Source organism: Rana temporaria, chromosome 9 (assembly GCF_905171775.1).
Source record: "Rana temporaria chromosome 9, aRanTem1.1, whole genome shotgun sequence".
In the NCBI taxonomy this organism is placed as follows: domain Eukaryota; kingdom Metazoa; phylum Chordata; class Amphibia; order Anura; family Ranidae; genus Rana; species Rana temporaria.
This window is the reverse complement of record NC_053497.1, coordinates 152,838,168-152,863,400: the sequence shown is the minus strand read 5'-3', so window position 1 is coordinate 152,863,400 and position 25,233 is coordinate 152,838,168. Positions and strand designations below refer to the sequence as shown.

At 40.6% G+C, this 25,233-nt stretch overlaps 1 protein-coding gene across 5 annotated transcripts in view; it reads right to left on the bottom strand.

Moving 5' to 3' along the window:
* The window catches only part of NEK6 (NIMA related kinase 6), a 377,987-nt gene that overhangs the window by 232,918 nt on the left and 119,836 nt on the right, over positions 1 to 25,233 (bottom strand). For 4 of the 5 annotated variants that reach the window (XM_040324861.1, XM_040324863.1, XM_040324864.1 and 1 more), the window contains one exon: positions 22,462 to 22,581. In XM_040324861.1, the coding sequence (XP_040180795.1) occupies positions 22,462 to 22,545 (84 nt within the window). In that variant the 5' untranslated portion in view covers positions 22,546 to 22,581. Of the gene's footprint in view, positions 1 to 22,461; positions 22,582 to 22,698; positions 22,807 to 25,233 lie in introns of those variants that run through there. The other variant, XM_040324862.1, reaches the window with a different exon arrangement.

The window sequence follows — 25,233 nt, the reverse complement described above, 5'->3', positions numbered from 1 at the left end:
TCATAACATTCACTTTGTCTGTGAAATCTCATACTGTGACCAGTCTGGTCTTATACTGTGACCAAAACTTTACAATCAGTCTGAGCTAACTACTGCCCAACCAAAAACTAAATTTGCCATAATAACCTCTGTTTAAGACAAGAGGTTACATATACATGTTATGTTTTTGTTTTACTTACCTTGTTCTGATTTCTTCTAGCTGGTCTGGAATGTTATGCGCTGAGTTTCTCTTTGGTCTTCTCATGGTGTATGATGCAGAGACTCGTGATAGAATCAATATCACTCTCTCCATCTATCGTGCACTGTCTTGCTTGGGGGGGCACGGCCATGTACTTATAGTCACCATTCATGCTTTGATAAATTATTGATTTATTTTCCAATCAATCACTTCTGATAGGAATAATGGACCTATAGCTAGCAATTCAGTTGATCGATATTCCACAATATTCTATATTTTTTTAAGATATGGTCATAAGTTATCAATCACACTATGCAAAATCATAATTGAATCAATCTAAATACGATCAAATTTATGACCACAGCTTCTCAGCAGCTGCTGATCAATGCAAAATAATTCATCATTTTCCACCCTTGCCAGATAACTTGCCAGGCAATTTACTTGAATGTGATCTAAAAAAGTCTAAGGGAAGGAAAGTTATGGCTATTCGATATTTTTGGGATTTCCAATCTTATCTCTTCTCTCTGTCTTTTTTTTTTTAGCCTGAAAAAGCAGATCTGATTGATTTGCCCACCGTTTATGCTAAGACATGTTAATAACTAAGTTTATGTTAATAACATAAAATATATCTCTACTGCAAATTTTCTTTAGCAGTGTTAAGTAACCTTTTGAGTCTAGTGTGCAAAAAAATGATTGCAAGACGAAAAAAAAAAAAAAAAAACATGATTGGTGTCAGTGCAGCAAAATACTCAGCATTGGTATTAAGTGGTTTTACCTACCTCAGTACTCACTCCCACTCTCCCATGTAGTTGCCTCAGCCTCTTTCATGGAACTTTAATCACTTGCTTACTGGGCACTTACAGTATATACCATTCCTGCCTAGGCCAAGTTTCAGCTTTCAGCGCTCTCACACTTTGAATGACAATTGTGCGGTCATGCTACACTGTACCCAAATGAATTTTTTATATTTTTTTACACATTCTTTTGGTGGTATTTAATCACCACTGTTTATTTTTTATTTTTTACTAAACAAAAAAAAAGACAGAACATTTTGAAAAAATAACTTTTTTGTTTTTTATATTTAGTTATAAAATGGTGAAAACGTAATTTTTCTCCTTCACTGATGAGGTGGCACTGATAGTCTGCACTTATGGGGGGCAATTATGGGCACTGATCGGTGGCACTGATGAGGCGGCATTGGTGGGCACTGAACAGGAGGCACTAATGAGGCTACACTGAAGGGTGGCACTGATAGGTGGCACTAATGGGCACTGATCAGGAAGCACTAATGGGCACTGGTGGGCACTGATTAGGAGCACTGGAGTGCACTGATTTGCAGCACTAGTGATCACTAAGGGGATCAATGTCCCTCTAACAGAAGCTGGTCAACGTGAAGAAAAGAAAAGCCGGAAACCAACTTCTGTTTACTTCTGTGATGAGCTGTCATTGGCTAACAGCTGATCACATGGTAAAGGGCCTGCTGTGATTGACCCTTTACCCTGCTCAGGCTATAGCGTGGGTGCAAAGTGGTTAATTAAAGTGTTGGGCAGGAAATCACTACACCAAGGAGCAAGGAGGAAATCATCACGATGAGCAGTGCTGGAAGGCAAAGTGTTCCAGCATAGAGGAACCTATTATTGTTATTATTATTTTTAATTATACTGGATTATTATAGCACCAACTGTTTGTGGAGAACTTTTTTACATTTTTTTTTCTTTTACAATTCAATGCAAGAAGGTTGAAATGGCTCTGTTGGTGCAAGCTTACAATCTAAAAATGTGGGGAAAGTAAAACAAAAAAGTAATAACTGTGAGGGGTGAGTTGGTGGAGAAAGTACAGTTTTTACATGGTGCCTGGATAGGCTTTCCTGAAGAGATGAGACTTCTTGGATTGCCTAAATGTGGACAGAGTAGAAAATAGCTAGGGTAGAAGATTGGGGTAGGGAAATTCAAAAGATGGAAGAAGCTCTGGAGAAATCCTGGAAGTAAGCATGAGAGGAGGTGAGGATGGAGCTTAAGAGTAGAACTTGGAAATGATCAGAGAAGATGGTTTGGGTTACATTTTTAGATGAGGTTAGTCATGTAATCGACTTTGTTGTTAGTATTTTGAATTTCATTTGTTGGGAGAGCAGAAACCTGAAGAGAGATTGACAGAGATGCAGCAGACACTGAACACACATGATTCCGCTTTTCCAGACTGGATGAAATTATTATTTTCTATTTTCTATTGGCTGAAAGCTCACTGTGCTATTCTATGATAGTGAACTGAATTAGTTTTGTTTTCCTTTTAAACAGCAGGCTGGCTGATAAAAATTTAAAATGATCATCTATGACCAGCTTTAGTATTACAGATAATACACACATTACATTTTTCAAATGACATGACAAACAATATGCAAGAGCAACAGAATATAAAAAACTAGGGCTGTGGAAATAGAATAATTCCTCGATCAATCGTAAATTTTTTTGATCAATCAAAATTATTTTGATCGGTACTAGTAGTGTAACGGATCAACAATGATCCGCGATCCGAACGGGTCATCATATGCGGATCGGCACACCACGTGATCCGCGGAGCTCCGCTGCTGCCTCGGCCATAGGAAAGGCCATCTTGGTCCACCTGGCGGCCTAGGTGAGCCTAGAGCAGCGCGCTGACGTCATGACCCAGCCTCAACTTCTCGTGTTCAGCCAGCTTCTCTGGTAAGACTAAGCAAGCACTAATCTTCCTATACAGTGGGGGAGATGTGTACCATCTTACAGTGGGGGGATTTCTGTGGATATTACAGTGGGGAGATGTCTGTGGATATTACAGTGGGGGAGATGTCTGTGGATATTACAGTGGGGGAGATGTCTGTGGATATTACAGTGGGGGAGATGTCTGTGGATATTACAGTGGGGGAGATGTCTGTGGATATTACAGTGGAGGAGTGTTCTGTGGATATTACAGTGGGGAGATGTCTGTGGATATTACAGTGGGGGAGATGTCTGTGGATATTACAGTGGGGAGATGTTTGTGGATATTACAGTGGGGGAGATGTCTGTGGATATTACAGTGGGAGTGATTGTGGATATTACAGTGGGGGAGATGTCTGTGGATATTACAGTGGGGGAGATGTCTGTGGATATTACAGTGGGGGAGATGTCTGTGGATATTACAGTGGGGGAGATGTCTGTGGATATTACAGTGGAGGAGTGTTCTGTGGATATTACAGTGGGGAGATGTTTGTGGATATTACAGTGGGGGAGATGTCTGTGGATATTACAGTGGGGGTGATTGTGGATATTACAGTGGGGGAGATGTCTGTGGATATTACAGTGGGGGAGAGGTCTGTGGATATTACAGTGGGGGAGATATCTGTGGATATTACAGTGGGGGAGATGTCTGTGGATATTACAGTGGGGGAGATGTCTGTGGATATTACAGTGGGGAGATGTTTGTGGATATTACATTGGGGGAGATGTTTGTGGATATTACAGTGGAGGAGTGTTCTGTGGATATTACAGTGGGGAGATGTCTGTGGATATTACAGTGGAGGAGATGTCTGTGGATATTACAGTGGAGGAGATGTCTGTGGATATTACAGTGGAGGAGATGTCTGTGGATATTACAGTGGGGAGATGTCTGTGGATATTACAGTGGGGGAGACGTTTGTGGATATTACAGTGGAGGAGTGTTCTGTGGATATTACAGTGGAGGAGATGTCTGTGGATATTACAGTGGGGGAGATGTCTGTGGATATTACAGTGGGGGAGATGTCTGTGGATATTACAGTGGGGGAGATGTCTGTGGATATTACAGTGGAGGAGTGTTCTGTGGATATTACAGTGGAGGAGATGTCTGTGGATATTACAGTGGGGAGATGTCTGTGGATATTACAGTGGGGACTATATATGGTGGTGATCCGAAAAATGTATGTGTGTTATAATTAATCAAAATTAGTCGATTAATTGATTTTAAAAAAAAAATCGAACACAACATTTTTAATCAGTAACAGCCCTATAAGAAAAAATGTTAAAAGTATACCCTAACAATAAAAGTAGAATACATATACAATAATAAATACTGTAATTATATAGTAAAGACTACAACTACCATTAAAACTATGAAAAATAATAAACTTAACTGATTTGTTTTACATATTAATGCACCATTCCTTCAACTTTGTTGAAGACAAGTTTTAAGCAACAACAGCGGACTAATCCAAACAACACAGTAAGTATTCTTATGCAGTAGATAGGTATTCACTGTACAATATCTCCATCAGTGCATACAAAATAGGGGCACTCACCCAATTAATTGGCTGAAATCTCATTAAAACAATTCAGCTGACAAAGTCATATATATGTGATGGAAAACTGTAATGACCTTGACATGATCTGCTGGGTATCTGTGCACATCTTTCTCTTTCTTTTTTTCTCATTATGCAACATGAATGAGTATGTCAGCAAAGAACAATCATCATCAATATAAATATCAACAGACAGTACAGGTATATCTGGAACAGTGTAGCAATATATATTAATGTTTAATAAAATGCTAAAATTATTTCATAGTGCTATATACAAGAAAACAGACCCCCGCACTGCAACCTCTGCCAAGACCTGTAACCGCAACACATCAAGAATGCTAAAAACTGTCCAAGAAATCAATCGACAACTGGAGTGATTCAAAAATGTGAGTCTAACGCTGAATATATAAACATTTCTGAGATTATGGCCATCACAAACAAGGTTTGGCGGAGGATTTGTAAAATAAAAATTAGATCAAAGATGCCTAATATCGCACTACTTATACAAGGCTTGTTAGAGAACACCATATAGGAACAAATAAAGTTAACATTTTATTGGGCCAATGAACATAAATTACAAGACTACAGTACAGTATGAAGAAAAAGAAACACTATGTAAGAACAACTATAGCTCACATTTTAAGGGGTCAGTGGACATAAAATACAAGCTGATCTAAAAAATATCAATAAGACGTGTGGTTAAATATTAAGTTTTGGAGATAACCTATGATATTTTCAGGAGGGAAATAATTTCAATCTAAAACTACGTAACACTGCTGAACTAGGGCTTCTGGTTCAAATCCTGGTCAGGACCCTGCCTGCATGGAGTATGCATGTTCTCCCTGTGCTTGCATGAGATTGCTCAGGGTACTCCGGTTTTCATCCACACTCCAAAAACATACTGGTAGGTTAATTGGCTCCTTTACAAATAAGCCCTAGTATGTTTATGTGTGTCTGCATGCGAGACGGAGACTGGAGAGCGTAAGCTCCTTGGGGCAGGGACTGATTTGAATGTACAACATGTAAAGCACTGTTTAAACTATTGGTGCTATGTAAATACCCAGGGCCAGGACAAAGGGTGGGCAGGAGGGGTGGCTGTCCTGGGCACTGTGTGATGGGAGGCCCCCACAAGGAGATCTGGGTGAGGGCATTTGTGTTAGGTGTGAGAATTTGGGGGTCAGCAGGGGAGCCTCTCTGCACATTAGAGGGACACTCCATGGCTAAGGAGATTAAGATGAATCTGCTAAAGCTGGGGGGGGGGGACTGGCTCTTGGATCTGGGGAGCTCCAAAAAGGCGTCATTTGATTCCACTGTGTGTCTCCTCTCTTCTCCTCCTAGGTGACCAATAGGATTGCCTGTCCTTTCAGCCAATCGGGTGACAGTTATCAGTCTCAGGACCAGCTTCCTTATTGGCAGCAAGGAGAATTAATTTCCTAAAGTCACACAAGTGGGTGTGCTCAAGACGCAGTGCTCTAATTTTAAATCTATTAGAGCCTCTGGCTCTAATCACGTGCTTCAAAAAATCAAAAACACTGGAATCCATGTGTTGGGCACCCCACATGTAGATTAGGGGGCCGGACGCATTGACAGCGGGCAGCGCCCTGCACCCCTAATGGACGGGCCGCCACTGGAATAGTAATGTGCACTGACAGTTTTGTTTAAAAGTGCATTAGCATACAATGCAGAGCCCAAGCCTTGGGATCTTTAACCCTTTAATAGAACAGACTGTATACATATCTAATTTTACAACTGATAATGAAGTTCTGCCAGCACAGTACAGACAGGGTTAATTAAACATCACTCCCCAGTCCCCTCCCCAACTTTACAAAGGGAGAGCAGTAAGTTCAAACTGGGTGCAAGGCTACCCAACACAAGACAAGGTAATTTGTCTCGTTTACAGTACTGCAATGTGGCGGTGTGCGCTGAGAAGGAGTACCACGTGCAGTTATTTTTTTAATCGAGGTGCGACACAATTCACTGCATCACACTGTATGGCATATGATAGAACTAAATGCAATGTCACTTTGTGACATTTTATTAAAGTTTGAAAAAAATGTTGCTGCTTGATGCACTTTTTCCAGCGCAATGGCACTGCAGCCTTTACTGCATACTAGTGGCTTTGTACCAGTGCAGATGCTGGTATCAACAGGCTCTTTAAATTATGCCATGTTAAAAAAATACAAAAAAAAAAAGGGTAGGTGTCATTCTAATATGGCTGCAAACGTGGAAATACACCTTAAAGTGTATCTAAAGTTGAGAATTAAAATGTCATCTCTTGCATTACCTGTCCTTAGATGTGGTGGCTGCATAGTATAATTTTTTCAGGCTTTTATTTTACTTTTTCCTAGTGCAGTGGTTCTCAACTCCTGTCCCCAGGCCCACTAACAGGCCTGGTTTGCAAGATAACTGAAATACATCACAGGTGATATCATCATCTGCTCAGTGTTTGCAGTATTCTAGTCCGCATCTCCTCTGTTAGTGGGTCCTGAGGACAGGAGTTGAGAACCAATGCCCTGCATGGAACACACTTCCTGCCCTAGAATGACAACACTCAATCACCATAACTATATCTATGCAGGAACAGCGTGTGTTAAGACTACATCCCTATAGCATGGGGGAGTTATTCTGTAGTCCACAGAGAGCAGAGAGAAGAATGACAATTGACTCACATGATTTCTGACAGGATCCATAGGTAATTTTTTTTTCCAATTATTAAACAGATTTAATACAGGTGATACTCGAAAAAATTATAATATTGTGCAAAAGTTCATGTATTTCACTAATGCAACTTAAAGGGTGAAATTAAAATATGAGATAGACTCATTACATGCAAAGCAAGATAATTCAAGTCGTGATTTGTCATAATTGTGATGATTATGGTTTACAGCTCATGAAAATCCTAAATCCACAATCTCAGAAGATTAGAATATTATGAAAAGGTGCAATATTCAAGGCTCAAAGTGTCCCACTCAGCTAATTAAGCCATAACACCTGCAAAGGGTTCCTGAGCCTTTAAATGATCTCTCAGTCTGGTTCAGTAGAAATCACAATCATGGGAAAGACTGCTGACCTGACAGTTGTGCAGAAAACCATCATTGACACCCTCCATAAGGAGAGAAAGCCTCAAAAGGTAATTGCAAAAGAGTTGGATGTTTCCAAAGTGCTGTATCAAAGCACATTGATAGAAAGTTATGTGGAAGGGAAAAGTGTGGAAGAAAAAGGTGCACAAGCAGCAGGGATGACCGCAGCCTGGAGAGGATTGTCAGGAAAAGGCCATTCAAAAGTGTTGGGGACTTTCACAAGGAGTTGACTGAGGCTGGAGTCAGTGCATCAAGAGCCCCCACTCACAGACGGACCCTGGGCATGGGCTTCAAATGTCGTATTCCTCTTGTCTAGCCACTCCTGAACAACAAACAACGTCAGAAGCGTCTTAACTGGGCTAAAGAAAAACACACCTGGTCTGGTGCTCAGTGGTCCAAAGTCCTCTTTTCTGATGAGAGCAAATTTTGCTTCTCATTTGGAAACCAAGGAGTCAGAGTATGGAGGAAGAATGGAGAGGCACACACTGCAAGATGCTTGAAGTCCAGTGTGAAGTTTCCACAGTCTGTGTTGATTTGGGGAGGCAGTCATCTGCTGGTGTTGGTCCACTGTGCTTCATTAAGTCCGGGGTCACCGCAGCCGTCTACCAGGAGATTTTGGAGCACTTCATGCTTCCTTCCGCAGACAAGCTCTATGGGGATGCTGACTTTATTTTCCAGGAGCACTTGGCACCTGCCCACACTGTCAAAATCACCAAAACCTGGTTCAATGACTGTGGGATTAGTGTGCTTGATTGGCCAGCAAACTTGCCTGACCTGAACCTCATAGAGAATCTATGGGGCATTGCCAAGAAAAAGATGAGAGACATGAGACCGAACAATGCAGAAGAGCTGAAGGCTGCTATTGAAGCATCCTGGTCTTCCATAACACCTCAGCAGTGCCACAGGCTGATGGCTTCCATGCCACACCGCATTGAGGCAGTAATTGCTGTAAAAGGGGCCTGAACCAAGTACTGAGTACATATGCATGCTTATACTTTTCAGAGGTCCGATATTGTTCTATGTAAAATCTTTGTTTTATTGATTGCATGTAATATTCAAATTTTCTGAGATTGTGAATTTGGGGTTTTCATGAGCTGTAAGCCATAATCATCACAATTATGACAAATCACGGCTTGATCTATCTTGCTTTGCATGTAATGAGTCTATCTCAAATATTAGTTTCACCTTTTAAGTTACATTAGTGAAATAAATTAACTTTTGCACGATATTTAAATTTTTTCGAGTATCACCTGTATAACACTTGAAATTATATATTTAACAGACCAAAAAAAGGCAAATGAGAGAAGTTTGGATATTAGGGTTTTCATACACCTTCAGCTACTAAAAGAACAAAGAGCCACCAACAGACCCAAACCACTGCGCCATCTGTCCTGCCAATCACGTCTCCTTCCCTTGGAAAGGCACATAAAAATGGTAAATAAACCCTACCATTTCATTAATAAGGTTTGAATCAAGTTATGAGTGAGCCTCCTGAAACACAAGCATATTAACCAGAACTGAATGCTTTCTATGAGTAATATACTAGGACAGCTGGTCTCTATTACCACCTAATATCCCTTAACTGCAGGATTACAAGCATTATAATGCACTTCATAGCAGAGAGGAACTATAATTGCCATTTGCCAATTTGGCCTATTAGCAGTCATCAAATCATTATAGAAGGGTTTCCTCTTTCTGGGAAATTTGGAACAACAGGACTGAATGAAAAAAAATCTGAACAAATGAATTTTAAACTATGTTTTTATCTGAGTAAATATACCCGCGGGCCGCACTAGTGTCCTTCTATACATGATGTCTCTTTGTCCTGATGCGATAATCGATAATAGAATTATAGAATTTGGAATTGTGATCAGGTGTCAAAGTTGATATAAGGCTGCTTATAGGACAAACATGTTGCCATTGTAACTCGTATAACATCACAAAAAAGTAGAAGTGCTAGCACCTCAATAAACAAAGGTCCGTAGATTTAGCATCAGAAATCACATAAAACATTTGTAAAAGCAAGGTTTGCTTTTCATGTACGACTTTACACTACTGCTAAGGACCTCCATTGTCTAGTGAGGTGCCCACCATTCTGCACTTATTCCTATGATCACTGAAACAGTATGAGGGATGAGAAAAGTTTAAAACATACTGGATCCTTAGGACATGTCTATGAAATTTTCTACAAAATTCCAATTTTCACTAGTATTATGACTAAAGCTGGCCTCACATCTGTAGAATTTTGTTAGACAATTGTTGTTTTCAAAACATTTGTTTGATTATCTAAGAGCCGGTTCACACTGGGGCGACTCGTCAGGCGACTCAGCCGCCTGACAAGTGGCGCCCCATTCTATTCACCAGAACCGTTCTAATAGGAGTGACGCAAGTCGCTCCGACTTAGAAAAAGGTTCTTGTACGATTTCGGGAGAGACTCGGGGCGATTTGCATTGACCTCTATACAGAAGTCATTTTGCTAATCGCCTCTGAAGTTGTATTCAGGACGACTTGCCGAGTCGCCCCCGAAGTCGTGCCGCCCCAGTGTGAACCGGCTCTAAGGGTTGAAGGGGACAATTTGACAATCAGTGTTGACCAAAGGAGACAAAAAAAACAAAACAAAGTAAAAGGATGGAAAACTGTAGTTGAATTTAATAGGAATAAATTAATAACTAATACAGGCTCTCCTCACTTAACGACCAGGTTCCGTTCCAGCGACCAGGTTGTTAAACGAATTGGTTGTTAAATGAGGAGCCACAAGTAATCAATATTTTAAGCATTCTTAACTACTGTACTGTATTCTGAAAAAAAGGTCTAAACACAAAACTCCAACTCAATAACGTTGTTTTCATTTGCATAAGTACAGAACACAAAAATATAAACAACAAAAATGCTGCATTGTACTGTTTAATACAATGATGTACAGTGCATCGCTCGGGTCGGGAAAGCTGGTCGTAATTTCGAGTGGTCTTTAAACAGGTAAGTCGTTGTCAGGGCTGGGCTCAGCCCTTCCTTCTTTGTGATGGCAGCTCAGCTGTCAGCTAATTGCCAGCTCCCATATCTCCACAGTGATCCACCCAGGGTTGCCAACTTTCTGTAAATTTACAGACAGTTTGTAAAATCCATAATTGTTGCATCTGTCCATGAATGTCAGTTACGGACATGCAGCCTACATGTCCGTAATGGACATTCAAGGACAGATGCAAAAAGTACAGATTTTACAAACTGTTCATACAATTACTGAAAGCAACCCTGGATCCACCTGTTGATGATCCTGCTCATCAGCTCTGTCACTTAAAGCCTTCCAGTTGATTTTCTCTCTGCCTTCGCCTTTGTCAAGATCACAGAGACTGTCTCCTGCGTTACTGTTGAAGATTTGCTTGGCTTGCGGTCCTTCTGGCTACAGATCCTGCTTGCTGTACTACTACGTTTAACAAACAAGAAAAAAATTGCGCTAGACCTGTAAAAAGTAAGAAAATATATATAGCAGCCCGCACCAACAACGGACAGTGTTGTAAGCAAAAATTTAGAAACAGAAAAGTGCAGCGCTAAGCATTATCCGAAGTGAATCAAACAATGTGAATGATCAAAAACACATATTTCATGTAAGAAATCCTGTGTTAAATTACATTAACCCATGTCATGCAAAGAATAACATGGGATGATGATAGAAGTGGGTGTAATATCTCAGGAAACCACTGGAAGAGATTTCAATGAGTAAAACAAAATATATAAATAAATCACACACACGGCTAATAGTATAGATATGGCACAATAACAAGTGTCTCCAGGAACCTAAAAAAGGTATGTAACCATGTTGTGACAAACTCCAAGATAATTTGTAAAAAGTCCAACAAACAAATAGTGATAATAAATAAATGTGCATGTGCAATAAGTCCAAAAATGAACTGGACTTATTGCACATGCACATTTATTTATTATCACTATTTGTTTGTTGGACTTTTTACAAATTATCTTGGAGTTTGTCACAACATGGTTACATACCTTTTTTAGGTTCCTGGACACATTTGTTATTGTGCCATATCTATACTATTAGCCGTGTGTGTGATTTATTTATATATTTTGTTTTACTCATTGAAATCTCTTCCAGTGGTTTCCTGAGATATTACACCCACTTCTATCATCATCCCATGTTATTCTTTGCATGACATGGGTTAATGTCATTTAACACAGGATTTCTTACATGAAATATGTGTTTTTGATCATTCACATTGTTTGATTCACTTCGGATAATGCTTAGCGCTGCACTTTTCTGTTTTTAAAGTACTACTACATTTGCTGGCTCTCTGATCCGGTTACTGAACTCTGGCTATGTTTTGACTACGCTTACTCTGTTTACCTTTTTATATTTATTATTAAACAAGTGTGATTTAATTGTACTTCTGTCTCGGTCTGATTCATGGTTTCTGACAGTCGTTAAACGAGGAGCTGTAGTTGAATTTGTAGTTGAATTTGCTCCCGTTTCAGAAAAACCCAAACTAGTCTTATGCACATGAACTTGTCAAAGTTAATTTTAGTCGATTCCATGAAGGCTCCACCAAATGGGCGGATGAGCAATTTTTATACTTTCTCGTTCAAAAGTTCAAATGAAATTCTACAGGTGTAAGGCCAGCATAAGCCTAGTAACACAACACATAGTTAACGGGAGTGGTGAAAATTTTACTTGGATCTGAAAAGTGTAAGTAAATGTAAGCAAGCAGTATATATCTGACCAGCAGTTGCTGTTGCACACCCACACCAAAGTACTAAATGGAAAAAATAGAAATAGGTGCTTTCCTTGGTGAAAGGAATCATTGGAAAGGGAGATGCCCATGTTCTTATAAGAATGGAATTATCCATGGTATTTTACTCATTAGTATACAACGTGACATGCTCTTAATAAAACGTTTATGGGTTAATTTGTAAATTTCTAGTAGCCTTAAAGTCTACAGCAGTGCATGATCGGCCTGATCAACAAGGCTGCACCTAGAGCAGTGATGATGCTCAAAAACTATAGCAAATATAATTTCAGTTTACTGAAGTTGAACCAGGGGAAAATACATTCTAATATAATTGTCAAAATGTTGTTTTTGTCTATTTATCTTGTTGGATAACATAGTCAATAAAAGTATCTTCAGATCACAACACAAAGCTTGTTTGGCCATTCTTCTCATATGGGTCACGGAAGTGCACTTACTTTTGCACTCCAGTGACCCAAAATCAGCTACAGCACAGCAGGCTAAAGTATCAGACCAGCTTTAGTATCTGAGAGGGTCCTGACAATAATGTCCAGCAGCTGGCTGAATCATGTGTAGGACACTTATGTTTCATTGCTGTCTATGTCCCCTCTGGGGAGAGTCACCCATCTACTATTGTCACCGAAACAGAAATGAGGGGAAACCCAATTATTTAAAATATCACTGAAGCAAGAGGTGCGGAAAATAAATCACACCTGTTCCTCTGACAACTCTCTTTGATGGGCATTCCATTTAGCTTGGAAATTTTTTCCTCTCATGTCTCCATGACATGAAGGGAAATCTCCCAAATGGGAAATAAACAGCAAAAAATACCCTGACAGCACAGTACTCTAAAAATCAAAATAAACATTTGCTTTACATACATTTTAAATACAGCATGTAGAGAATAGTGATTAATAATTCATATTCTCAGGTTAAATTTTCAATGTTGAACACCCCCAAATCTCTTCTTCATTAGGCTTTATGTAAACTCCCAAGTGTTAGGATTGATACTTTTTAACCCGTTAGTAGAATAAAGTCCCTATAAAATGTTTCTAATTTGCAATTAACCTGGATGCACTGTTTAATTGGGCAACTACAGGACAAATGAGGATCAGTGTTGGTAGATGTAAAGGTCTGCACTTGGGGTGGGAATAAAACTGATGGATGCATCATACAATCTAGGGGAAATACAACTGTGTGTCAATGATATAGAACTATTTGGGTGTTCTGGTAGATCATAGACTTAATGGGGTTGATTTACTAAACGTAAATTGGTTGTTCACATTCCCAGAGCTCAGTGAAAGTGGTGTTATTTCACTTTGCAAAAAACATCCAATAACGTGCAAGGGGAAAAAAAAAGCATTTTTGATTTGGATGATGGAAGTTAACAAGGCTTCATCTGATTCACTAAGTTCTGGGGTAAATTCCCTTACAAACTGAACAGTCAATTTGGCTTTAGTAAATCAACCCCAATAACAGCAGGCAAAGCCAGTCTGCAGCTGCTAGAGAAAGCAAGATAAGGTTCTATATTAAAAGAAGTAAGAAGTAAGACAAAGAGAGATACACTATATTGCCAAAAGTATTGGAACACCTGTTTTTACACACACATACATTTTAATGGCATCCCAGTCTTAGTCCGTAGTGTTCAATATTGAGTTGGACCACCCTTTACAGCTATAGAAGCTTCAACTCTTCTGGGAAGGCTGTCCACAAGGTTTAGGAGTGTGTCTATGGAAATGTTTGACCATTCTTCCAGAAGTGCATTTGTGAGGTCAGGCACTGATGTTAGACGAGAAGGCCTGGCTCGCAGTCTCCACTCTGTGCAGGTCAGTCAATTTCCTCCACCCCAAGCTCATCCATGTCTTTATGGACCTTGCTTTGTGCAGTGGTGCGCAGATATGTTGGAACAAGAGTCCCACAAAGTTGGGGACATGAAATTGTCCAAAATGTTTTGGTATGCTGACGCCTTAAAAGTTCCTTTCACTGGAACTAAGGGGTCAAGCCCAACCACTGAAAAACAAACCCACACCATAATCCCCCCTCCACCAAATGATTTGAATCAGTGCACAAAGCAAGGTCCATAAAGACATGGATGAGCAAGTCTGGGGTGGAGGAACTTGACTGGCCTGCACCTCAAGCTGATAGAACACCCTTGGGATGAATTAGAGCGGAGCCTGCCAGCCAGGCAAGAGTCCCAGTACTTTTGGCAATATAAAGCAAAGCATTAGTAAGATCTCAACTTGTATTTAGAGTTCAGTTTTTGGAACCAGTTTACAAAAAAAGGATATTGGGGAACTAGAAGGGTACAGAGAACTTAATTAATAAGATGGAAGGAGGACTTTAGCTATGAGGAAAGACAAACTGATCTGAATTTACTCTTCCCTGGGATAAAGTGATTAAGGAGGAATATGATCACCTTCTATAACTATATAAATGTTCCTTAAAAAACGGTGGGTGAATTTGTTTATGTTAGGCTATCTTGTATCTCAGGCATTCCCTGTATGCCCCCCAAAAAATCACTGCAGTAAACAGGGTGTACATAGAATGTCATGCCCCTTCTAACAGGGACTTGCAGTGTAAATACAGCTGGGTCAAGCCAATGGACCTTCTGATTAGTGTCTATAAACACAGTTCAGACTCAGGATTCAGAGATACAAAGTAACATTACTTTGTATTTACTCATCTGTTTCAATCATCTGCAGATCAAATGGATACTGCAGCTGCTCGGATGCCTGCTGAATGTGCGGTAATACTGTATTTCGCTTTGGCTACATACAGTATATACCGCTTAGCCAATCCCGGTGAGCGATGTATTCAAATGAATATAGAGCCTGCTCGGATTGGAGTAACAACCTCTGCCAATCCAAGCAGGCTACATACAGTAGCCTGCCCAGATTGGCTTTGAGAGTCAGAGAGGCATGGGCTGATGATGTTACAGCCTCTGCCAATCCAAGCAGGCTTTGTATTCATTAATAGAATACATTGCTTGCCTTGATTGGCTCCAGCAAGGAGGAAGAAGAATATGGCTCCAGCTTCAGCAAGAATAAAGAAGAACATGGCTCTAGAAGGAAGAAATATGAAGCGGCAGAAGCCTCGGAAGGGGGTTCGTCTTATACGGTGAGTACAGGCAAAAAAATATCTTAAAAAACGGTAAAATTAGGGGGTCGTCTTATACGCCCGGTCGCCTTATACACCGGCAAATACGGTATTTTCTGAATTCACTCGCTCACCTATACTCCCATATATAGGCCTGGCACTTTTACATCTGAATATGGACTCTATCTCTGTGGCAACTAGAACCCTTATCATTCATATTCTCCTCTCAGCAAAACTTAATCTTCCCGAAAATTGGAAATCCCTTACTGTATCCAATATTTTATTAATATCATTGAAAAAACAAAGTTAACAACTAGAAATAAATATATCCAGCTACCTAAATAAATGCACTCTATCTGTACAGCACAAGAGACCTGTAGAAATAAAAAAAAAACATAATCTTTAATAAAAAAAAGATAAAAGCATCAATATGTTCCCATACATATTGAAGAATCAATGACCTCTATGTATATATCTTAAAAATAGCTCTGAAAGCTGAATGAACCATATATACAGACTAAGATGATGAAAGTCCAATATAGATGGAGTAGACTCTTCCAGTGCATGTAAGGTCAACGCATTTATACAGGATTTATATACAGCACACAGTTTACATAGCACTTTACATCATAACAATTACAATACAATTCAGACACAGTAAACAATCTTAATCATATTTGTTCTCTTGAATGTCTATATGCATTACAAAATGATGGATCGAACGCTTTTACCTTATCTTGGAATTTATAGATGACGCACAAACCCTATAAGAGTGGAACAGCCGTAGTAACAATTTACTGACTATTTTGTTGTTTATTACTTTAGACTTTCTCTTCATTTTAAGACATACTGACCTAAAGCCCTTTAGATCTCAGAATATAAGGGATAGTTAGGATTTATCTATGCTCTCGTAATTTGATGCATTGTCAAGCCATTTTTTGCTCTTTGCTGTTTAATACTCTATATATCCACATATCACATCTGCTGCATTGCTTAGCTTTCTTTAATGTACATTGGATTTTGATGTATATCTGCCATACTTTTGTCACATGTTTGATCTCTATACCTTTTCTTCTTGTTCTTTTTTGTGCATTCTTGAAAATTGTAATTAAAGATTGGAATTAAAGGGGTTGTAAAGGCACAATTTTTTTTTAAATAGCTTCCTTTTACCTTAGTGCAGTCCTCCTTCACTTACCTCATCCTTATATTTTGCTTTTAAATGTCCTTATTTTTTCTGAGAAATCCTCACTTCCTGTTCTTCTGTCTGTAACTCCACACAGTAATGCAAGGCTTTCTCCCTGGTGTGGAGTGTCCCCCCCCCACCTCTTCTCCGTTGGGCAACAAAAGAGGCAGGGTGCCCACTAACACATAGCTCCTTTCTCTATCTGCAACATAGACAGCATCCTGACTCTCCGGTAGTCCAAGGGAGGAGGCGAGTACTACACGCCACACCAGGGAGAAAGCTTTGCATTACTGTGTGGAGTTACAGACAGAAGAACAGGAAGTGAGGATTTCTCAGAAGAAATAAGGACATTTAAAAGCAAAATCGAAGGATGAGGTAAGTGAAGGAGGACTGCACTAAGGTAAAGGAAGCTATTTAGGAAAACAAATTGTACCTTTAATTGTAAACATCCCTTGTAATAAGAATAGTGTGTGACAAGTCCTCTCTATGGAGAGATGCTGGGTCAATAAGACCCCACATCTCTTCTCCAGGCTGGAAAGCATGATATCAGGAAAAAAAATCACAGATCTCACACTTTCAGCCGCGATTGCGGCTTTGTTTACTTCCGGGTACCCGGGCGTGATGTCATAACATCGGGTACGGGCCTCCGACGGTCATAGAGATGACCGGTGACCATCTGGTCACCGGAAATCTCTATGCTCTTCGTTTGGTGGTGGCCAATTAGTTCTCTGGGCCTTCGATGGCACGGGAGAGCCCGGAGAAGCACCGGATGGCGGCAGGAGGGGGGATGTCCCCTTTCACCGCCTGTAATAACGATCAAGCAGTGGAACCGCCGCTATGATCATTCTTGGTGCATACAATCGCCGCCTGAAAAAAAGGATATCTGAATGATGCCTGTAGCTGCAGGCATCATTCAGATATCCCCCACTGAATTCCAGGACGTCATATGACGTCCTACAGTACAGAAGTGGTTAAGGTCATTGTAAATGACAATAGAGGACTCTTTGTGTCTGCAGGAAAAAAGTTTAACCTTCCACGTGCAGAAAGACTCCTTTAAAGTAGGGCAGCCCACAGATGAGTCTTTTTTTTTTTTTCATTCAACAATCGGGTTGAATGAAGAAATAAAACACTTTGATTGCCCCATTCACACATTCAAGGTGGAGACTTCCCTGCCATCAGAATACATTGATCAGAGTTGCTGGCTATAGCCTGAGTGAGTGAGTGAGTAAAAAACGTATATAGCGCTGCACATGCAAACTAAATCGCCTTTGAACTCAAAAGAGATGGGTTTTGATCTTTCTCCTAAAGGTCAAGTGATTTTCCTCCAACCGAATGCTGTTTGGTAAAGCGTTCCGTAGTCTGGGGCCCTGGAGCGCAAATCTTCGTTCCCCCTTAGACTTGTATCTGGCTTTGGGTATTTGGAGTAGATTTTGAATTAGTGGATCGCAGAACGCGATTGGAGTTGTGATCTTTTATTTTTTCGCATAGGTATTGAGGGGCCTTTCCCCGAATACACTTATGCGTCAGACAGAGTGCTTTAAAAGTAATTCTGTCTTTTACAGGTAACCAATGAAGGGATCTCAGTGAAGGTGAGATTGATTCCCATGGTTTTTTCCCAGTCACCAGTCTAGCAGCCGTATTTTGAACGCCTTGCAGACGAGTGATTTGGTACTTTGGGAGTCCGAGGTAGAGGGCATTTGCATAGTCCAGTCTGGAATTAACAATAGTTCCCACCACGACTGCTATGTCCTCTTTGGGAATAAATGGAATAAGTCTGCGTAGTAGGCGCAGCAGATGGTGAGATCCGCTGACTACTGACCCTATTTGTGCATCCATTGTCATGTAGGTGTCAAAGATGACTCCGAGACTTTTGACTTTGGTGCTAGGGGTGATGATTTGGCCCAGAATGGGCGGGGGTCTCCATGTTGTTCCGAGTTGATTCTTTCGATTGGCGTGAAACAGAAGTTCTGTTTTCGATCCGTTGAGTTTAAGATAACTCTTTGTCATCCAGTTTTCAATCAAAGAGAGGGATTTCTCTAGACCGAGATGATGATCCTTTTTGTTGCAGATGCGAAAGTACAGTTGTGTATCATCTGCATAAGAGTGGTAAAGTAGCTTTTGGCTACTGATGATTTCAAAGAGAGGGCGGAGATAAATATTGAACAGCACAGGCGATAGAGGGGATCCCTGGGGGACTCCGCATGACACCTGAAGGGTGATTGTACAGAAGTTGATTAGTAGATGGACTTTTCTACAGCCTTCCTGCTCATACATGGATTCAATTTTGGCTGGACCCTGCTGAACCAGTTGAATTTTGATCCATAGGGATGGCTGGATTAATTGCTGTGAAAATGTAGAATAGACTTCCACTGGAGCTAGTTCTAGCCTGCTCAATAAACTGTTTTAAAAAGATGGTTGTGTTTTTAAATGCAAAACATATAACTGGCTATAATATTAATCAGATGTAACAGTACTGATTGTTGATTCAGAGAGTATATATTTGCTGTAGGGATCAAGAAGGATTTTTTTCATTTTTGGAAAAAATAGAAAAAAAAATTGTGTTGCCTTACCCTGGATCAACTGGGAGTCTGAGGTCCTGAGGATATAGCTTTTTAATTATTTTTGTCTTTTGAATTCGCTAGACGCTAGTCTTTCTCAGCCTGTTGTAAATCTCTCCATGTATTAAGTACATATACTAAGCAAACCGTTTATTGTTTGCATAGACAATTGTTACAACAATTGGCTTTTGGTCTGGTTGCTTCAAAACATATCACAATAAAATAGAGACAGCAGGGACTTAAGGAGTGGGCCAACGAAGGTACACAGATGAGTTTACATAATGCATGGGAGGAAATTGTAGGGAAAGAGGGGTGGGCTATCTTTTCAAGCCATTGGGTCAAAACTCAATGATGGCCCATTAGGGACTTACACTGAAGAAGGATTTGCCATAAAGGAGGTAAAATATCAAACGCATAAGAGGACAGGAAAGACGTACATCAGTGTTGATACAAAAAGTATCAGAGCAGCACTTAGCTGCAAGGTGGGATGCAATTTAAGCCCTGTACACACGATCGGATATCTGATGGAATCTAATCCGATGGATTTTTTCGTCGGATATCTGATGAAGCTGACTTTCATCAGTCTTGCCTACACACCATCAGTCAAAAATCCGACCGTGTCCAACGCGGTGATGTAAAACACTACGACGTGCTGAGAAAATGTAAGTTCAATGCTTCCGAGCATGCATCGACTTGATTCTGAGCATGTATGGATTTTTGACCGATGGACTTCCACACAGACGATCGTTTTTTTCGATCGTTTTTTATCCATAGGAAAATGTTAAAACATGTTCTATTTTTTTTCACTGATGGAAAACAAACCAATGGGGCCCACACATGATCGGTTTGTACGATGAAAACGGTCTGTTTTCATCAGACAAACCGATCGTGTGTACAGGGCTTTAGAGTTAAAGTGTTACCAAACCCACAACAGTAAAATCAGTCTGTATATGCAGTAAAGTATGCTTGCAAGGCCACATGCACACTGGACATTATAAAAATGCCAGTAGCGTTAGCTGTAGAAAGCTGTATAATAAGTTTTGCAGTTCTTTTGCAGTAGCGTTTTGCAGTGTTTTTTAGTTTTTTTTAGCAAAACTATACTCCCACAAAAGCTTGTGGCTCAAAAACTCTAGTAAATGCCGAATAGCCAAGTTTTAAAGCTTTTATCAGAGTTACAGCTAAAAAAACTTCTGTTCAGACCCACTAGTTCTGTGTTTTCTCCAGACAGAAAACAGAAAATCACATATAGTAGGGGATGAAAAAAAAAGTTAAGTAATAAAAAATAAAAAACCTCCACACACACATACTTATGTAAATGCATACGCCGGGGGGCGCCAACGCATTAAAAAAAGTTGATTTTGATACACATGTTACATATCGCCGTGCACATCGGAGAGAGAGAGCATTAATTATAACACAAGACCTCCTCCGTAACACTAAATTGATATTTATAGAGGGCTTTTGAAGCGTCGCCTATGCAGTCATATCGTGTGATCTAAAAAGTTGGAACTACCACTATTTTATTTTCTAGGGTATCTCCTTTGTGAATATATATAATGTTTGGGGGTTTTACATCATCTTCAGAGCTAAAATTATTTTTTAAGTGCGTACAAAAAACCCACGCAAAAACGGCTCTGGCTGCGAAAAGGTTTAACAGCTATGATCTGTCTCTCCTTCTGTTTGTTAGTGTGCTAGAACAGTGGTTCTCAACCTCAGTCCTCAATTACCCCCAACGTGCCATGTTTTGGGAACTTCCCTTAGATAAAATAGCTCTTAGCAATACCATGTCATTGATATTGATTTAAAGCAGCTGTGCAAAGTAAGGAAAAACCTGAAAACATGGCCAGTTGGGGGTATTTAAGGATTGAGGTTGAGAACCACTGTGCTAGGACACACTTCTAAGAATCTCCATCACTTTTGGGTGTCTCCACTGACACCACTTTCCCATTTTTGGAGCTCTAAAACCACTTACTGAGAATAGTAGCATGGGATGTATAGTCCAGTGCAAGCTGACCACATTATAATTTTAAGAATTGCACTTGTTATGATGTGCACCCAGTGGAAGTAGTGAAGACGTAGATTCTTTGATTTCATTGATACACTTTGGGGTTGATGTACTAAAACTGGAGAGTGCTAAATCTGGTGCAGTGCTGATTAGAAACCAATCATCTTCAAGGTTTTATTGACAAAGTTTAATTGAATAAGCTGAAGTTAGAAGCCGATTGGCTACCATGTACAGCTGCACCAGATTTTGCACTCTCCAGTTTTAGTAAATCGACCAATTTGTCTCTTAGCTGCTTTTTTCTAAAGATTTTAGTTATACTTTAAAACAGTGGTCTCCAAACTGCGGCCCGGGGGCCGAATGTGGCCCTCGGCTTGCTTTTATCCGGCCCCTGGGGCCAGTGCCGGGATAAGGTCATCTAGTGCCCAGAGCGAACATGCCAAACTGCGCACCCCAAGATGTATGAGCATTGTGTGTCAGCTAAATAAATTCCCCCTTCTCTAAGTATAAATCTGCCCCCCTGCTGAAATCCCCCCTCCTAGCACAAGTCCTCTACCCCCAAAATTCTCCCCCCAGCACCCCTCCCAACACAAACCCCCCTGACCCCCAATCTCCTTGTGGTGCCCCCCTCCTCACATGATACCACAGTGCCCAGGGCAGCCTCCCCTCCTGCCCACCCCTTGTCTCAGCCCTGCTTGGGGCACTATTTTATTCACTAATGCCAATGAAGGGCACAATTTCTTCCAATGACACCAACAATGGGCCACAATTCCTTCCAACGACTCCAACAATGAGGCACAGTTCCTACCAATGACATAAATGATGGGGCACAATACTTCCCAATGACATCAACGGTGTGGCCCATTGACACCAATGATGGGGTACAATTCCTCCAATGACAGGGGAGTGTGCTCCCACTGACACTGGGACATTTTGTACTCCTGATGGTAACAGTCCGGCCCTCTTAAAGTCTGAAGCATAGTAAACTGGCCATTTGCTTACAAAGTTTGGAGACCCCTGCTTTAATAGATGGGCTTAGTGGTGCTGAGGACAAATGACTTAGCATAGTGTAAAGAAGTCAAGGCCCACAGGCACATGAAAATAATTTGGAAGATTTACAAGGTGGTTGGTACATAATGCAGATAAAAGATTTATTCTAAAATGTTTTAACATTAAAAAAATCTAGACTACTTTTTAAGGAATCTGATACAACTACAGCACAATCCTGTATATGTTTGCAGACAACAAATATATTTAAAACATCGTAAAATGACCACCAGATGAGCTTAGTCAAAATTTTCAGAAAAAGATTACAGGATGGAGATCTCAGCAAAACTTACTTGGCTGTCACGTTGATATTCCTGCCCTTGCACTTTACAAAGGTGACTTTTCTGGTCTTCTAGGTGGTGATGAGGTCCGTCCATGGCAACATTCCAGTTCACACGTGCAGTTTAATGTAACTGAAAAACAAGACCAATCGGTCAAAACCTGTTCTACCTGCAAATAAAGTTTTACATACTGTAGATATGAAAAATTAAAAGTGAACTTCCTTGTGTGATTCGCTTAGTAAAATATACCTGCTGCGCTCTGAATATTGTAATGCCTTGTATTTGAACGATAACCTGTCTGTCGGACTGGTTTCTCAGGATTCTCAATAGCAGACTCTAATGAGGATCTCAGTTAGGGCTTTCCTTGTGTAAGCACAGACTTTATTAACAATGAAACCTGATATTCAGGGACACCAAAATGCAGAATGCCATGTGATTCTGCTCAACCATACACGAGAGAGATCATTAAATGCACACCTACAATGTTTCAATTTCAAATACCCATAAGGCAAGAATGAAACAATGGGTTTGAGAAGAATGAAGCCGCGTAGTTAAGTATTTAGTAAAAAAACACAACAAACACGACTACGGTAACAACATTAGCATGAACATCTAATCTTTTGAGCCCTTCTTTTTTTTTTTTCATTGGAAACAGGTATTCTTTGGATCTTTAAAGCGGGAGTTCACCAGAATTTTTTTTTTTAACATTAGATTGATGCTCATTTTGTCAAGGGGAATCGGGTAGTTTTTTTAAAATCGAAGCAGTACTTACTGTTTTAGAGAGCGATCTTCTCCGCCGCTTCCGGGTATGGTCTTCGGGTCTGGGCGTTCCTATTTGATTGACAGGCTTCCGACAGGCTTTCCGACAGTCGCATACATCACGTCACGAGTAGCCGAAAGAAGCCGAACGTCGGTGCGGCTCTATACGGCGCCTGCGTACCGACGTTCGGCTACTTTCGGAAAATTGTGACGCAATGTATGTGACCGTCGGAAGCCTGTCAATCAAGTAGGAACGCCCAGTCCCGCAGCCCATACCCGGAAGTGGCGGAGAAGATGCATCTCTAAAACGGTAAGTACCGCTTCGATTGTAAAAAAAACACCCGATTCCCCTTGACAAAACGAGCCTCAATCTACTGTTAAAAAAAAAGGTTTTTGGGTGAACCACTTTAAAGCTGAACTCTGGGATAAGCAAATAATGCCTAAATCAGGTAGTCAAAATTATTGATATGGTGAGCCTCAAGTGTGGCCCTCAAAATCACTAAGGGACCATGGATAAAATTCAGCGAATATTCAGTGTCAGAGACAGCAGACACACAACAGGATATAGTCAAAGACTATGGGTGTGATACAAGAGATGGTCAGAGACTGTGGACATAATACAGAAGAGGTTCAGAGACTGCAGACATGATACAGGAAATGGTTGGAGACTATGGACATGGTACAGGAGATGGTCAGCGACTGCAGGCATGATACAGGAGATGGTCAGAGACTGCAGACATAGCACAGGAGATGGTCAAAGGCTGCAGACATATTAAAGTGGTTGTTAACCCACTTATATAACTTTATAGAAGCCCCCCTGTGTCCTAATAACAAGTGCTCCTGTCTGCGTGCTTTATTAAAAAAATGCCTCCTTTACCGGATTTCACAGCGGTTTCTTGCAATCACGTCACGGCACACAGACAGGAGCACTTTTTTTTAGGACACAGAGGGGCTTATATAAAGTTTTAACAGATATGAGAGCATCAGGAGCGCATAGGGGGTACTGGTACAGGGACAGACAGTAGGGAGGGGAGACACAGGAGCACAGAGGAGGACGGGAGGGCTGTGGGTGACAGAGTTAGGTAAACTGAACATGGTGTCAGGGCTCAGCAGCCATGATGAACTGTGGTCAGTTTAAATAGGGGAGGGCAGAAACTGTCCGTATCAGCCAGGTATTTCAGATGATACAAGGGGCCAAATGACACAGGACAAGCACTGTGCTGTATAAAATGATTTAAAGGGACATAATCAATTTTTTGGGGGTTAACAAATGCTTTAAATGCTTTAAATGCTTTAAGAAATGGTCAACGACTGCAGACATGATACAAGATATAGGTAGAGACTGCAGAAATGATACACGTGTAACACACTGCATTGTTACTGATGCAGATTCTAAATTGGCCACAAGATGGCAGTGCTTTGCAATTTACTAGACACAGAAACTAATACAGCCATGCTGAGAATGCTGGAACTTCTATGCTACAGACAGGACCATTCCATTCAGATCAGCTGGAGGATAACTGCAAGTCCCATGTGAGTGAGCAACAGGGGTGGGAGCATCTAAAAACGAAAGCCCGGAATACCCAAACGCCGAACGCCCGGAACACTTCTGTGTTATCACCTCTGGGGAAGTGTCATCTTTTTATAAAAGGGACTACACTTCCAACGTGCACCAACATAAAGAGCTCCATCCAACCAGCAGAAGTGTTTTCCCACATCTAGTGATAGAACACTCTGAGAGTGAGCCTTGGCTCTGGTTACTGAGAGCCGACAAGCGAGTTAGCCTAACATCCTTTGTTCTTGCCTTTCATGCTCATTTGGGGAAAAATTCTCTCTTGGAAAGAGAGCTACGTTTAAACTCCTGCAGGACAATTGGGTGTATTTCAAGAGGCACTGCTATTTGCTTACTTTGTTACTTGTGACTTTCTTTGTGTATAATCATATGTTGTTTTTTGTGCTGATATTATTGCCTGCCTATATCTTACATAAACCAAATATTTTCTTCACCAAAAGTGGTGTGTTTAT